Source organism: Neovison vison, chromosome 6 (assembly GCF_020171115.1).
Source record: "Neovison vison isolate M4711 chromosome 6, ASM_NN_V1, whole genome shotgun sequence".
NCBI lineage: Eukaryota > Metazoa > Chordata > Mammalia > Carnivora > Mustelidae > Neogale > Neogale vison.
The window spans coordinates 82,783,410-82,798,573 of NC_058096.1; the positions used below are offsets into that span (position 1 = coordinate 82,783,410).

The window sequence follows — 15,164 nt, forward strand, 5'->3', positions numbered from 1 at the left end:
CTTTATAACAATCTAGGAGGCCTGATTTGAATTTGGAAGTTTTGGCCTAGGTATAGGGACCAAAGGGAAATGACCCCTAGACCGCATTTCTTGTCCCTCTTTTCTCCTTCTCCCTCAGCTTTGCCCTGAAAGGGGTCTTGTATGCATGTATGTGAATACCCTAGCTCACATATACAAGCTCATCTGGGACACACCTCAGGCCTGTGGGGTCACACCGTCAGTATGGCCTGTCCTTGGGAGAACAGATCCAGGGACCAGGCCTGCTGAAGCCCTGGAAGCAGGAAGGAGATGATACATAGGAAAAGATTTCCAAGGTCCCAGTTACCTGGACTACATTTATTTATTTATTTATTTATTTTTAAGATTTTATTTATTTATTTGACAGAGAGAGATCACAAGTAGGCAGAGAGGCAGGCAGAGGGAGAGAGAGGAGGAAGCGGGCTCCCTGCTGAGCAGAGAGCCCGATGCGGGACTCGATCCCAGGACCCTGAGATCATGCCCTGAGCCGAAGGCAGCGGCTTAACCCACTGAGCCACCCAGGCGCCCGACCTGGACTACATTTAATAGGCAACGGAATGCATGGAAATTGGGAAAACATGCAGGTGAGGCTCAGATCAGGACCTTCTACAGTAAGTATTTTTAAAGACAGTTACCTATCTCCGACTTGTCCACTCCTTCCAGGGCAGACTTAATCACTGTCTTTTTTGTGCTCCCAGAGCAGTCTGCTGATGGATTTAGCATCTTGTCATTGACCTCAATTTTGTCATTGCATCTCATCACCCCAGGCCATGGAGACCTTGAGGGTAGGGCCATCTGAACACATAGCACCATAACTTAATTGGCAACAAATGACTCTTCAACTCTTATGCATAGAATAAAAGGTAGAGCTATTGTGTGTGTGTGCACATGTGTGTACATGTATGATTATGTACTCCCTCTTAAATTGGTCCTCAGGCTCAATTGTATCTTCTAATTAATTTGGCCAGCACTAAAAATCTATTAATCTCCAAAACTCTGTAATAACTGTCATTCATCCTTTGCTAATCACTCTTACTATACTGACAAAATATATATTCTTAAAACAATGGCTCTGATCCAAAGACTGTTGTAGAACAGACTATATATTCCATCACTCCATCTTCTTAATGTTCTGCAAATAGCTTCTTATTTTAAATAAGTACCAAAAGTGACCTCTGAGTATTGTCAGCCAGATGATGGTGGGGTAGGTGCTGCACGATTAGGTACGTGAATAGGAATGCTCAAAGGTATTGAGGAAAAGTCCAAGAAAATGACTCTCTTCCTCTAGGAGCCAGACCACAAAAGCAGTTTCTCTGGGTTTGGACATTAATCAACAGAGGGCTGACATTGCTATTTTCTGCCACTCATCTCTGTGGTTGGGGCTAGAGGCCCAAATCCTGGGGATAATAACAGATGGGCCCTTATGTGTTACTAAATTCTCTTTCTTTTGTTGGCTAGATTACAGCATGGCTTATGGCAGCCAAGAATACAGACTTAGCCCCAAAAGGCCACTTGGAAAACTGACCACCCAGCCTTTTCCTATAAATGGACCCTGAGGATTCTCTGGAGGTTCCAGCCTGAATCACCAGCCAGGAACTCCCTCCCTCCAGCTAGAAAGGATAGTTTCCTGAAAGAGAGATACCCAGAGGGCAGCGATGGAGGAAGGGAATCTACCTGCCTGGCTGGCCACAACACCCATTCCCACCCCTGTCCTGCTTCTTTTTTGCCCACTGTCTAATTAAGGAATGTGAGAGAGAGAAGGGGACTCTGGCACTTCTCTGGCTCACTGCCTACACACCTCAGTAATCAAGTGTGAGCTCCCAAAGAGCTGTGTGATAAGCCATAGGAGGCTGGTGGGGGAATGCTTTAACATGAAGGGGAGTGCTGATGGGAAACAAAGGTTTGGGTCTTTCTCCTGCTCTAAATTCTTCCCCCATTAGGGCCCTGGCACAGGTAGGGTCCATTCACATCACTGTGGATTTCCTAAACTTGTGGATTTCCTTGCTTCTTCATTCTGGGATTCACACTCAGCACTCAACAATGCCTACGGGACTCTGCTTTCACTCTCTCCTCCTCCTCATTCAGTTTTAATTCCTTCTTCTCCTATCTAGCTCACCTTTCTGACTGCTATCATCTACTGGGCCCTCTGGAATCTCCATCTGCTTCATAAGCCACAGCCTGACAGCCTTTTTCCAGGATGTTGAGGCCAAAAGATCTCAACAGCTAGAATTAGACTGGGTTTACAATGTAGCGCAGCCTTAAATCTATGGCTTTAGGAAAGTTACCTAACCAGTGACAGCCACAGATCTTCTGTAAGTGGCAGTCTCAGGGAGGGCAGTATGACTGTAATGAACAATAGGAGAAACAGACACTGCCCATATGAAAATTGGAGGGGCTGGTAAAGAAGAAGACATTGTGAAAAGCCACTTCACTGTCACTCCTTTGTACCACCACAGTTGTTAACCTCTCCAAACGTTGACTTTTCTGTTGACCAAAGGAAACGTTGTTGTGGTGAATAAGTGAGATAATGTAAAACACCTACACAGTGTCCAGAACTTGACATTAGTTTAACAACTATTAGTGCCCCTTGTTTACCCTCCTCTGCTTCCTGTAACCAGCTGGGAACCCTACAGGAACACCTTGGAGAGGTTCCAGACCACCACAATAGAGTAAACGGCCCAATAAAGAGATTCAAATGAATTTTTTTGCTTTCCCAGCACATATGAAATTTATGTTTATACTCTACATAGTCTATTAAGTGTGCAATAGCATTATGTCTAAAAAATGTATATATCTTAGTTAAAATACATTGTTTAAAAATGCTAACCATCATCTGAGCTTTCGGCGAATTGTAATCTTTTTGCGGGCAGAGGGTCTTGTCTTTATGTTGATGACTGCTGACTGATCTGGGCGATGGCTGCTGAAGGCTGGGGTCCTGTGGCAATTTCTTAAAATAAGACAGCAATGAAATTTACCACATCAACTGACTCTTTCTTTCACAAATTTCTCTACAGCATGAAATATTATTTGATAGCATTTTATCCACAGTAGAACTGCTTTCAAAACTGGAATCAATACTCTCAAATCATGCTGCTGCTTTATCAACCAAGTGTATGTAAGATTCTAAATCCTTTGTTGTCATTTCAACAGTCTCTACAGCTTCTTCACTGGGAGTGGATTCTAGCTCAAGAGACCACTTTCTTTGCTCCTCCAAAAGAAGCATGTCTTCATATCTTTAAAAGTTTTATCACGAAATTGTAGCAATTCAGTCTCACCTTCAGGTTTCTGTTTAATTCTAGTTCTCATGCCATATCTGCAGTTACTTCCTCCAGGGAAGTCATGAATCCCTCAAAGTCATCCATGAAGGTTGGGATCAACTTCTTCCAAACTCCTGTTCACGTTAATATTTTTACCTCCTCTCATGAACCATGAATGTTCTTACTGATGTCTACAATGGTAACTCCTTTCCAGAAGGTTTTTGGTTTACTTTGCCCAGATCCATCAGAGGAATCAGTATGTATGGCAACTACAGTCTTATGAAGTGTATTTCTTAAGTAGTAGTACTTCAAAGTTCAAATCCACTCACTGATCCACTCATGTTAGCAGGTATGAAAACATTGATTTCATAGTACACATCCATCAGAGCTCTTGGGTGACCACGTGAATAGTCAATGAGCCATCATATTTTGAAAGGAATCTCTCTCTTCCTCTTCCTTTTTTTGAGCTGTAGGTCTCAACAGTGGGCTTAAAATATTTAGTAAACCACATTGTAAACAGATGTGCTGTCAACCAGGCTTTGTTGTTCCATTTCTAGAGCACAGGCAGAGTGGAGTTAGCATCATTCTTAAGGGCTCTGGAATTTTCAAAATGGTCAGTGAGCATTGGCTTTAACTTGAAGTCACCAACTGCAGCAACACCTAGCAAAAGAGAAGCCTGTCCTTTGAAGTCTTAAAGCCAAGCATTGATTTCTCCTCTCTAGCAATGAAATTCCTAGATAGCATCTTCTTCTAAGAGAAGGCTGTTTTATTAGCACGGAAAAATCTGTTGTTTAGTGCAGCCACCTTCATGAAGTTTCTTAGCTCGATCATCTGCATAGCTTGTTACAGCTTCAACATCAAACTTCACTTCTGCAGGTTCCTCACCTCTCTCCACTTTCGCAGAGCTGATCTGCATTAGGCTTTGGCTTAAGAAAACATCATGTCTAGATTCATCTTTTATCCAGACCACTCACACTTTCTCCACAGCAAAAATAAGGCCGTTTTGTTTTCTTATCACTCATACATTCAAAGGAGTAGTACTTTCAATTTTCTTCAAGAACTTTTCCTTTACATTTACAACTTAGCTAAGAGATCGATATTTGGCAGAAGAGGCCCAGCTTTTGAACCATGTCAGCTTTTGGCATGCCTTCTTCATTAAGCTAATTCATGCCTAGTTTTTTATTTTAAGTGAGAGAGCTGCTACTCTTCCTTTCACTTGAACACTTAGAGGCTTTTCTATGGTTCTTAGGTGGCCTAATTTCAATTGTGTTGTGTCTCAGGGAACGGGGGAGCCCTGGGATAGGGAGGTAGATGGGGAATGGAGGGTTAATGGGGCAGTCAAAACACACATATTTATCTATGAACTTTGCATCCCTATGGGTACAGTTTGGGGTACCCCAAAATAATTACAATAGTATCATTAAAGATCACTGATCACAGATCACCATAACAAATATAATAATAATAAAGATGTTTGAATCATTGCAAGAATTATGAAAATGTGACACAGAGACTCAAAGTAAACAAGTGCTATTGGAAAAATTGTAACCACAGCCTTGCTTGATGCAGGGTGGCCACAAAACTTTAATTTGTAAAAAATACAACAGCTGCAAAGTGCAGTGAATTGAACTTGGTTATTTCCCCACACAAGAAGAGAGAAGGAGATTGGGGATCAGTGTCCTAGATCTGTCACTTACTTCTTACTACCTGTGTGATGGGGGCAAGTTAACCTCCCAGAACATCCATTTTGACTTGTATAGAATAGAGAAAAAAATAACACATCATAGAGTTATTGGTAGGAGTAAATTAAATTGGTAGGATTAGGGGTATCTGGGTGGCTCAGTTGTGAAGTGTCTGCCTTTGGCTCAGGTCATGATCCCAGCGTCCTGGGATCGAGCTCTGTATTGGGCTCCCTGCTTAGAGAGAAACCTGCTTCTCCCTCTCCCACTTTCCCACATTTGTATTCCCTCTCTTGCTATCTCTCTGCTATCTCTCTCTGTCACAAATAAATACTAACATCTTAAAATTAAAATAAATAAATAAGTTGGTAGGATTAGATGATTGGTAGGATTAGATGCTTAAAAAAAGAAGTCCTTTATGAATGATAAGTTCCTCTGCAAATTTTGGCACTAATACTAACTCATCTGTGTTAAAAAATATTCATGGAGTGACTTCTGTGTGCCACGTACTATGCAAAGCCTCAGGCACATAGTGGTGAACAAAGTGTTCTTCATGTTTCCAGCATTTGCATCACAGCCAAGGTGGCCCAGAGAGAGTCCAGTAGAGACAGATTCATTACAGTGTGAAATTTGGTATGGCAGAGATGTGGGGAAGGAAGGAATCAGAAGATTCCTGGCAAGAACCGACATAGAAGTACTTGTCTAAGGACCAGGAATAGTCAGTCCAGAAAGAGTGGTAGTGGTGATGAGGGAAGAACATTCCAGAAGAACACAGCATGTATATAAAAACTCAGTGCACTGAGAGGAGAGTGTCCAACCATGGGTGTTTAGGACCTCGTAATTGTTCAAGGTGCTGGGAGTTAAAGAGACCCCGTCATCTTTTTCTGGTCTCAGCCACCGAGGAGCTATAACCAGGTGTCTGATGAGACCTCTTTGAATGTCACCCATGGTGCCACCATTACTCTTAGATCCCATCATTTTAGGTTGGAAGACCCCAAGTCTTTTCCCTTCCCCTTCCTATAAGTGAGCCTCCTGCTGGTTTCATCTACATTTATGTCCAGTCTTTAGCCCATGGGAAATAAATTGAATTAAGTGACTCTCCCTAGATCCCCTTTGAATTTTTATTTCCCCTGCCTTTCCAAAAACTATGTTTTGCTCTTTCTTGCAGGCTGCAAATAATATGGCATGCCAGCTGGCTCCTTTATGAAATCAAGTTTGGTGTTTTGGTCACCCCTCCCCATTCCCCCATATCATCTGGTCCCCAGATTCTATCTGTGGTAGGCAGAATAATGACTCCCCAAAGATGTATATACACCCAGAACCTGTAATGATGATGTAATGATGTTGCCTTGTATGGCAAAAGGGACTTTTGCAGGTATAATTAAGTTCAAGGTCTTGAGATGGAGAGACAATCATGAATCATCTGGGTGGCACCAACAAGGGCCCTTACAAGAGGGAGGAAAGAGGCTCAGAGTCAGAGAAGGAGATGTGATAAGAAAAGCAGAGGTGAGAGGGAGGCAGGAGAGGAGCTGAGAAGTGCAGGCAGCCTCCAGAAGCTGGAAAAAGGCAAAGAAACAGATTTCTCCCCTAGTGCCTCCAGAAGGAGTGCAACCCTGCTGACCCATTTGGGACTTCTGATCTCAAGAACTGGAGGATAATAAATTTGTGCTGTCTTAAATCAAGTTTGTGGTCATTTGTTTCAGCAGGGCTGGGAAACAAATACCCCACCCATTCTGCTCCCTTCACTCCAAGCCTCCACTTAGGTGATCCAGTGATCCCTCAAGTCTATTCCTTGCCCAAACTCTACTACAGTTTTGCTCCAACTTTCTGTCCTTAATTCTTTCCCAAACTGATTCCTCCACTAACACTCTGGTATTCATTCTCCAACTGCCTCTAGCCCTTGATGCTAGCTAGTACTTTGTTCCACATCTGCAATCTCTTCATTGTGACTGGTTTTTATTTTAGCTCTCCATATTTCTTTAAACTTCTGCACTCGTGCAGTCAATTCCTAACCTTCCTCCACACACAGTCCATAATAGAGGACCACCACTCCTCACCTCACCCACATAAGCAGTGCCCTGCAGAGTCCCCGGTTGTCAAAGCTAAGTTCAGTTCCTGTCTCCGAGGTCCTTTACTTCTCCAGATCTTGATCCTGTTGAGTCACTTTCATCCTTTGGAACCTCAGCATCTTTCCCTGGTTCTCCATGGTCTCCAGGCTCTTTGGTCTCTTCTGGTCATTTATTCCTCCCTGAATTCATCAACTTTTTATTGAAATCCTACTGTGTGTGCAGCACTATGTTAGGGAATGCATGTGAATATGCAGACACAGGTCCTATGTCCCTCAAAGAGTTTAGAGTGCACTAGGAAAGACAGTCATGCAAAAATAATGACAATATATTGCTCTAAGGGCAAAAGCAAAAACACGCATCAGGTAACACAGATGCCCCAGTCCTCTGCCCAACCTCCCACCTAGCTACTCAAAGTGTGGTCTGAAGCAGCGGGAAAAGCATAACCTGAGAATCTGGAAAAAGGCAGAAACCTAATCCTGTCTCCACCTCCTCAAGGCCTTTTGCCCCTCTGCTCTACCTGGACCAAAACCTCCCATTCTTCAAGGTCTAGCCCTGAGGCCCTTCCCACTGTAAATCTTCATGTTACCTATTTCTCCCTAAGGCAGAATTTATTGCCCCTCTTTCTGTTTGTACCATCTGTAGAACATTTATCACCATGTTTTATTCTGTTTCATTTCATGAATGTTTACTGAGTGCTTTTGGGTACTATGCCAAGGTCTGGGATATAGAAGAAAAGAAGAAATGATTCCTTACCACCAGGTATTGGCAGCCTATTGTGGTTAATTACACATATGACCATTTTTGCCTGCTTTTCTTTGAACAGTTTGAATGTTGACTTCAAATGTTCCAGTATTCACCTTAATGTTCACTCAGGAAATGAAACAGAGTTGCAACCATCATTGATAAAACCTTGGGCTGACCTTTAATCTTCACTTGAGCACATGTTTGGGTACCTTCTGTAATCCATTTCTACTTTCCCCTTCCTAGCAGTCTTTAGTCTCTATCTGAGTATCACTGGGGGTCAGCAGAAGCACCAGGGGCGCAGTGTGTGTCCTAAACAGAGAATACCAGGACTCTTGTTTGGATGTTGGTGGTCGGGGGGATGTAGAAGAAGCATGGTGCCTCAAGAGCCCTTGGACCTATATGGAGCCCACAAGGGGAAAGCCTGCTGAAAATGGAACCCCAAATCAGAAATCAAATCTGAGAAACAGAGAATAGTAAAACTGTTCTCTTTGTATTATTTGAGCTCCTGGATCAACCACCTCATCAGAAGGCATTTTACCCCATCTAATTAGCTAATAAATTCCTTTTATTATTTAAATCAACATGGGTTGGGTGTTCTGTGACTGCTTATCACAATCATCCTAATTATTTCAATCTTTTATTTGATTATAAAAAATCAGCAACTAACTTGTTACCTAGAAAACAAGGCTCTGCTGTCACTCCACGTTGACTTCTCCATGCATAGGTCATTTCCTTGGCCTTTTCTGAGAAACCAGATTCCTGGACTGCATGGCCACACTCAATTTCAATTCAAGCTTTTCTGCCATAGTGACAGGTTTTACCTTTGTTCTGTTTTTAGTACTGTGCCTGTTATCGTTAATTTGATGTGTCCACTTCACTGGGTCATGGAGTGCCCACATGCCTGCTTGAACATTATTCTGCGTGTGTTTGTTGTAGGTGTTTCCAGATGAGACTGGCATTTAAATTGGTAGACTGAGTAAAGCAGATTGCCCTTCACAATGTGGGTGGGCCTCCTCAAAACTGCTTAGGGCCTGAGTATGAGTGGTTGAGCTGGGACATTGGTCTACTCCTGCCTTAGACCGTGACTTACACCACCAGCCATCCAGTTCTGAAGCTTTCAGACTCTGATCAAGGCTCACACCGTTGATTCTTCTGCTCCTCAGGCCCTTTGATTCAGACTGGAACTACACCACTCGTTCTCTTGGGCCCTCAGCGTACAAAGGTTGTACTGCAGGACTCCTCAGTCTCATAGGCACATAAGCCAATGCCAGTTGCTCACGATATATGTATCCTGGTTATGGGGAACCATAACACAGCACCCAACCTCTGCTGTCACCTCCTCACTTACATGGTTCTAGAAAAAGCAAATGAGTGCTTTCATTTAAAGATGGGTGTGTTTGGGCACACGGGAGTGGAAACCTGAAGCACATATCCTGTTCTCATACCCAGAAACATGCCTGGTTGTGTGGACCATCAAATACGTGATGTGCTTTTGCTTTTTTACCTCTGGTTGCTTTTTCTTCACAGCTACATGCAAAAGCCGCAGCAGATGGTACTGTTCTGGTTGTTCCAGCTGAGACATCAAGGCCAGGAGTTCTGTCAGGTGTCTGTTGATTGGCTGAGGCTGCTTTTCATACACCGCGGGCAACACCCTCAACAGCATGGCATTGCCTGTTGAGGGGACAATACCGAGAATGGTGAGTTATTAGTTCACAGGCAGTAGAAACACATTTATTGTCAATGCAATAACCTTTGCACTTATTCATTAAATAGTGAGGAGTGAGGGCCAACTCTTCTGCTAAAAATAACACCATATCTTATTCTGAGAAATCACTAAAGCATGATTTAAATGGATTCCATACAAGGGAATATTTTATTTATTTATTATCTAATGAAAACTTTTCCTGAGTAAGGCACCACGGGGAAAGAGGAAAATTTGACAGTAACCAGACCACACCCTTAAGAAGGAAACTGTTCTGACAAAGAATTCCTGACGAGAAACAACATTTGGATGCTGTTTAAATGAAAACTAAGCAGTGCCATAAGCATGAAACCGAACCAAAAAAAAGTGCAGAGGAATGTATCCACATTCCTGAGAGATATGGGGGCATGATTAAGACAACTGGACACATGGCAAAACTGCCTTATTTTTATGAATAGTCAGAAAAGTAGCAATTCAAATTTAAATCCCCAATTTCTGTACTATTTCAAGGGAAGTTTAGACTCAGCTTGTTTGTCACACATGATTTGCCTCAATGACATGTATGGACAACTGGATTTAAAATGGCAAAATCTCCAGAAAAGATATTGCATAAGCTACAGGGACTTATCTGCAAACGACATATGGGAAACATCTGCTTATCACTTTATGGTATGGATTTTTTCTCAAAAGTCTCTCAAGTACTTAAATGTCTCAGGAGAATTGGTTTCTAGGGATTTCTTGAAGAAAAATTTTTTTGTGTCTATTTACTTCAAATTTGGCTTTGTATATAGAAGAAGGACACAGAAGGAATCAAATAAGCACCAGTGATTACACACATGTAGACCTTTCTCAAACAGAAGGAATGTGTCCACATATAAAGGACATTTAGATATGAGAATTGGACAAAAGGCTATCATTTTCAGAATACCAGTGACTAAAAATAGTAGAAGGGTGATTCTGGATCAACTTAAATATATATGGGTGACGATTAATAATGAGAATTGCTTTTCCCATATGTGGTTCATATACTTAATCTCCAGCAGGTTTCGGTCATATGCCCAAGGACTGCAAAGTACTAGAAATATTCAGAGTTTTCTTTTTTAAAACAAGTTGTATCCATACACAACACATTGCTTTATCTGTTTTCCTTCTCTTTTAACCAAGAGCTTTTCCTTAAACAATCAGGAATTTTAAATGTAATGCCCACTCTGTACAGGGTACAATAGATCTTAGAGCTTAATTATATAGACACACTGACCAATCCCTAAAAAATTTCATGATAAGTAGCACTCTTTTTGGAATCAAAACCAGGAAACTGGTATAAGGCTTTTGGTGTGATACTCATTAGACACCCTGAGAGTCTTGAAGGGAAAATCTCCAGATTAGTCATTTTCAGCTGACTTGAATTTTGATCAAATGATGCAAAAGGAAATGCATAAAATTTTTTTCCAAGTTAGAAACTGATGAAGACACTTCGATGTAGAAATTCTATAAATTCAGAGGCAAAAAGAGAAATCTTGTAAATTCCATTTATAAACTAACATTTTTTAAAAATTATGGAATATTTCAAGACATTAGGCAAATGAGGTAATAATATAAAGAATGGGGTTGTGCCCACCGGCTAGCTTTGTCAAAAAAATCTCATGCCAAAATGGCTTCCTATCCCACTCATTTCCTTTTCTCCCCAAGGGCAACCACCATCCTAAAGATGGTATTTGTCATCTTCATGGATGTTTTTCCATGTCTATACCAACAAACATTTTATGGTGTTGTTTTGCATGCTTTAAAATTTTACAGCAATAGTATTCATACTGTACAAATCTCTTTGGAACATTTAATTTTTTTTTATTTTTTTATTTTTTTTTTTTACATTCAACACTGTGTTGAAGTATTAGCTCCAAAAAGCTCTCCTTCACTTATTCTCACAGCTGTATGGTATTCTATTGTATAAACAAGCAATAATTAATTCATATACTCTATGGTTGAAAGACACTACTATGATGATGATGATGCTTTTTACCAATAGCACTGCAATTTTTATGCCTATTTCTTTGTTCATAAATGGAAGATCTTCCCTAGGGTATGGCCTCTGAGCTTAATCACACAGAAATCACCTGGGTATCTTGTTAAACCATAGATATTGATTCAGCTGGTTCAGAGCTTAGGCTTGAGAATCTGAATTTCTAACAAGCTCTCAGGTGATGCTGATGGTCCCTGGGTCACATAATTAAGCAGAAAGCAGTGACTATGTCCCTAGGAGTTAAGTTTCTAGATCCTCCAAAATTTCTTTGCAGTGTGGTTGTATTAGTTTTCTAATCTGCCAGAAGAAGTTACCAAAAACTTAGTGGCCCAAATTCTTATATTTCTATAGTTCAGAAGTCTGCTGTGAATCTCACTGGGCTAAAATCCAGGCATTGGAAGGCATGAGTTCCATCTTGGAGGCTATAGAAGGGAATAGGTTTCCTTGACTTTTCTAGTTTCTAGAGACTACAAGCATTCCTTGGAGTTCCCTTCCTTCATCTTCAAAATCAGCAACAGAGTAAGCACCTCTCTGACTCTGCTATCGTCATACCTCTTCCTCTGATTCTCCTTTCTGCCTCTCTTTTCCACTTTTAAGAACCCTTGTGATTACACTGGGCCCATGTGTATCATCTAGGATTATCTCCATATTTAATGTAGCAACCTTAATTTCAATTTCAACCTTAATTTTCAGTGCAGTGAAATAACATGTCCACAGGTTGTGGGGATGAAGATGTGAACATCTGGGGAGGCATTATTCTGCCCACCATCATGACTATAATGACCTACACACCCACCGGCAACATGAGTGTTTCTGTTGTTCCTTATCTTTGCCAACACTTGGTCCTGACAGACATCGGTTTCTGCCAGCCTGATGGAGTATGAGATGGCATCTCATTTTTTTGTTGTTTTCATCTTCATTTCCTTAACTGCTTGTGCAGCTAAGCATCCTTTTAGTATGTTTACAGGTCATTTCCCCTCTCACGATTTGACCATTCATATCTTTTGCCTATTTTCAGCTGGGATGTTTGTGTTTTTTTCTTGATTTGTAGAAGCTATTTATTTATTCTAGACACTAGTTGTTTGTTTGTTTGTTTGTTTATCACTTCTAAAGTTGCAATGTCAATGTAGTTGATTTTTTAAAATTTTTTATAGTTTATAATTTTTTTGTTATTAAGGTATCTTTCTCTAGCCTAGGTTCATAAAAATTTTCTCTTAAAAGCATTATGGTTTTGTTTTTCATATTTGTCCTTAATCCATCTGGAATTTACTTTTGTACATAAAGAATGGATTTTTTGTGTGTATAAAAATAATTGTCCTAGCATTTATCAAGTTGTCAGTTGTTTCTCTTCCAATTTTTTAATACCTTCTTCACATGTAAGGTTTCTCATATGTCTGGGTCTGTTTTATCATATCTTTACCAGTTATACATTTTGTTAACTGTAGTAACTTTATAATGAATCATTATATCTCATGAGGCAAATTATCTTCTACTTCAAATTCTTCTTGGTTCCTCTATATAAATTTTACCATTACTTTGTCAACTTCCTTGAAAAACTACTTTATTTTTTTCTCCCATACTGAATGTACAGACTAATTTGGGATAATTGATATCCTTATGAAATTGAGTGTTCCCATTCAAAAACATATGTCCTTCCATCTATGCAGGGTTTTAAAGAATGTTTTTCAATAAAGTTTTGTGATATTAGCTGTGTCTTATGTATCTTTTAATTAAAAATGATTCCTAGGTATCTCGTTTTTGTTGTTGCTATTGTAAATGGAAACTTTTAAAAAATGTATCATCAGTTGTCTGCTGGTATTAAGAAAGCAGCTGATTTTTGTGTTGATCTTTCAGCCAACAAAACTTCCTCAATTCTCTTATTAATAATCTGTCTTCAGCGTCTCTTAGATTTTCTGTATATAGGCAATCAACTCATAATGATTGATGAAAGCTTTGTTTCTTTTTTTCTGTTCTTATATCTTAATGCTTTTTTTTTTTGGATCCTACTTTCCTGGCTAGAACCTCCAGTACTTCAGTGAATAGAGCTAGTGTCCAAGGTATCCTTTTGTTTTTACTCTTTTTAAGAAGTGTGTTTCTAAGGACCCATCATAATTTATGTATATGGCTCTATCAATTTTGTTATTTCTGTTTTATTTTTGTTTCTGTACATAAATGATGAATTTTATTAAATGATTTTCTGCATCTATAGACATGATTATATAATTTCTCCTCTAAATTGTTCATGTAATGAATTAATTGATAACTCTAATTTTAACCAATCTTGCAGTCTTGGAGTAAAACTCAACTTGGTTGGTTGGTTATCTTGTATTTTTATGAATATATTTCCAAGTTCGTTAAGCTAATATTTTATTTAAAGCTTTTGCATCTATGTTCTTGAATGAAGCTTGACATTTTGTTATACTGTCCTTGTCTCTTTTTAGTATCATAGGTACTACACATATAGAAAGTATTTAGCACATTCCTGCACACTTCATTCTTAGAAGCAGTTTGTATAATAAGAAGAGGATTATATGTTCCTTGAATGTTTGGTAGAACTTGCTTATTAAACCTTCTGGACAATGTTCTATACATTTCATTATTTCAAACTTCATATATTGTAAGTTTCTGTATGTTTTAGCAGGTGCTTTTTTGGGGGGGAATTTGAGTAGCCATTTATGACAACAGTGAACTTAGTTATGAGAGAGGTATATTAAAATCTCCCCCATCATTATGGATTTGTCAGTTTCTCCTTATAATTTTGTCAGTCTTTAGCATATATTTTTGAAACTATGTTACTAAATAATTCTAGTAAAGTGTTTATCATACTTTATCCTCTTCTCCCTTACAGTTATTTCCAATTGATATAACTGTAACTATCCTAGCTTTTTTGAATTACATTTGCTTGGTATGTTCTTTTCCTGCTTTTTTCAAGTTTTTTACTTTGAGCATCTCTAGATTCTTCTGTTTTTATGGGTGGCTTTTGTAAGTGACCTATAGCTGGGGACTTTTAAAATATTCCTACTTGAAATCTTATGTCTCTTAACTGGAAAGTTTGTTTTATTAATAGTTATGATGACTATTGGTATATTTGGATTTATTTTTACATTTTTTAAAAGATTTTATTTATTTACTTGACAGAGATCACAAGTAGGCAGAGAGGCAAGCTGAGAGAGAGGGGGAAGCAGCCTCCCTGCTGAGCAGAGAACCCGATGCGGAACTCGATCCCAGGACCTGAGCCGAAGGCCTGCCTTCGGCTTAACCCACTGAGCCACCCAGATACCCCATCTTGTGTTTTTTATTCATCTTGCTTTGTCTATGTTTTTCCCCCTTCTTTGCCACTTTTTTTGAAAAAGGTTTAATTCTAATTATTCTAATAGAATAAGTCTAATTCTAATAATTCTAATTATTGTCTAATTATCTATTATCTAATTCTAATCTAAAAGCTAATTCTAATAATTCTAATAGAATAATTCTAAATATTCTAATCTAAAATTAATTCTAATTCTAAGAATGTTCAAAAGGAACATTCTATTTCCTTTTGGTTTTCATGGCTGTCTTCAAAAAGATAAACATTCCAGAACGAACAAAGCAAAGTTAATTTCTCTATCATCTTCCTGAGCAATGAAAGGACTTGAGGTTACTGAAATTAAAGAGTACATTTTGGATGATTTTCTC

General features: G+C 39.4%; 1 protein-coding gene across 7 annotated transcripts in view; it reads right to left on the reverse strand.

Moving 5' to 3' along the window:
- VEPH1 (ventricular zone expressed PH domain containing 1) overlaps positions 1-15,164 on the reverse strand; it is a 249,980-nt gene that overhangs the window by 169,254 nt on the left and 65,562 nt on the right. For all 7 annotated transcript variants that reach the window (XM_044251673.1, XM_044251670.1, XM_044251672.1 and 4 more), the window contains exon 5: positions 9,272-9,438. In XM_044251673.1, the coding sequence (XP_044107608.1) occupies positions 9,272-9,438 (167 nt within the window). The remainder of the gene's footprint in view (positions 1-9,271; positions 9,439-15,164) is intronic.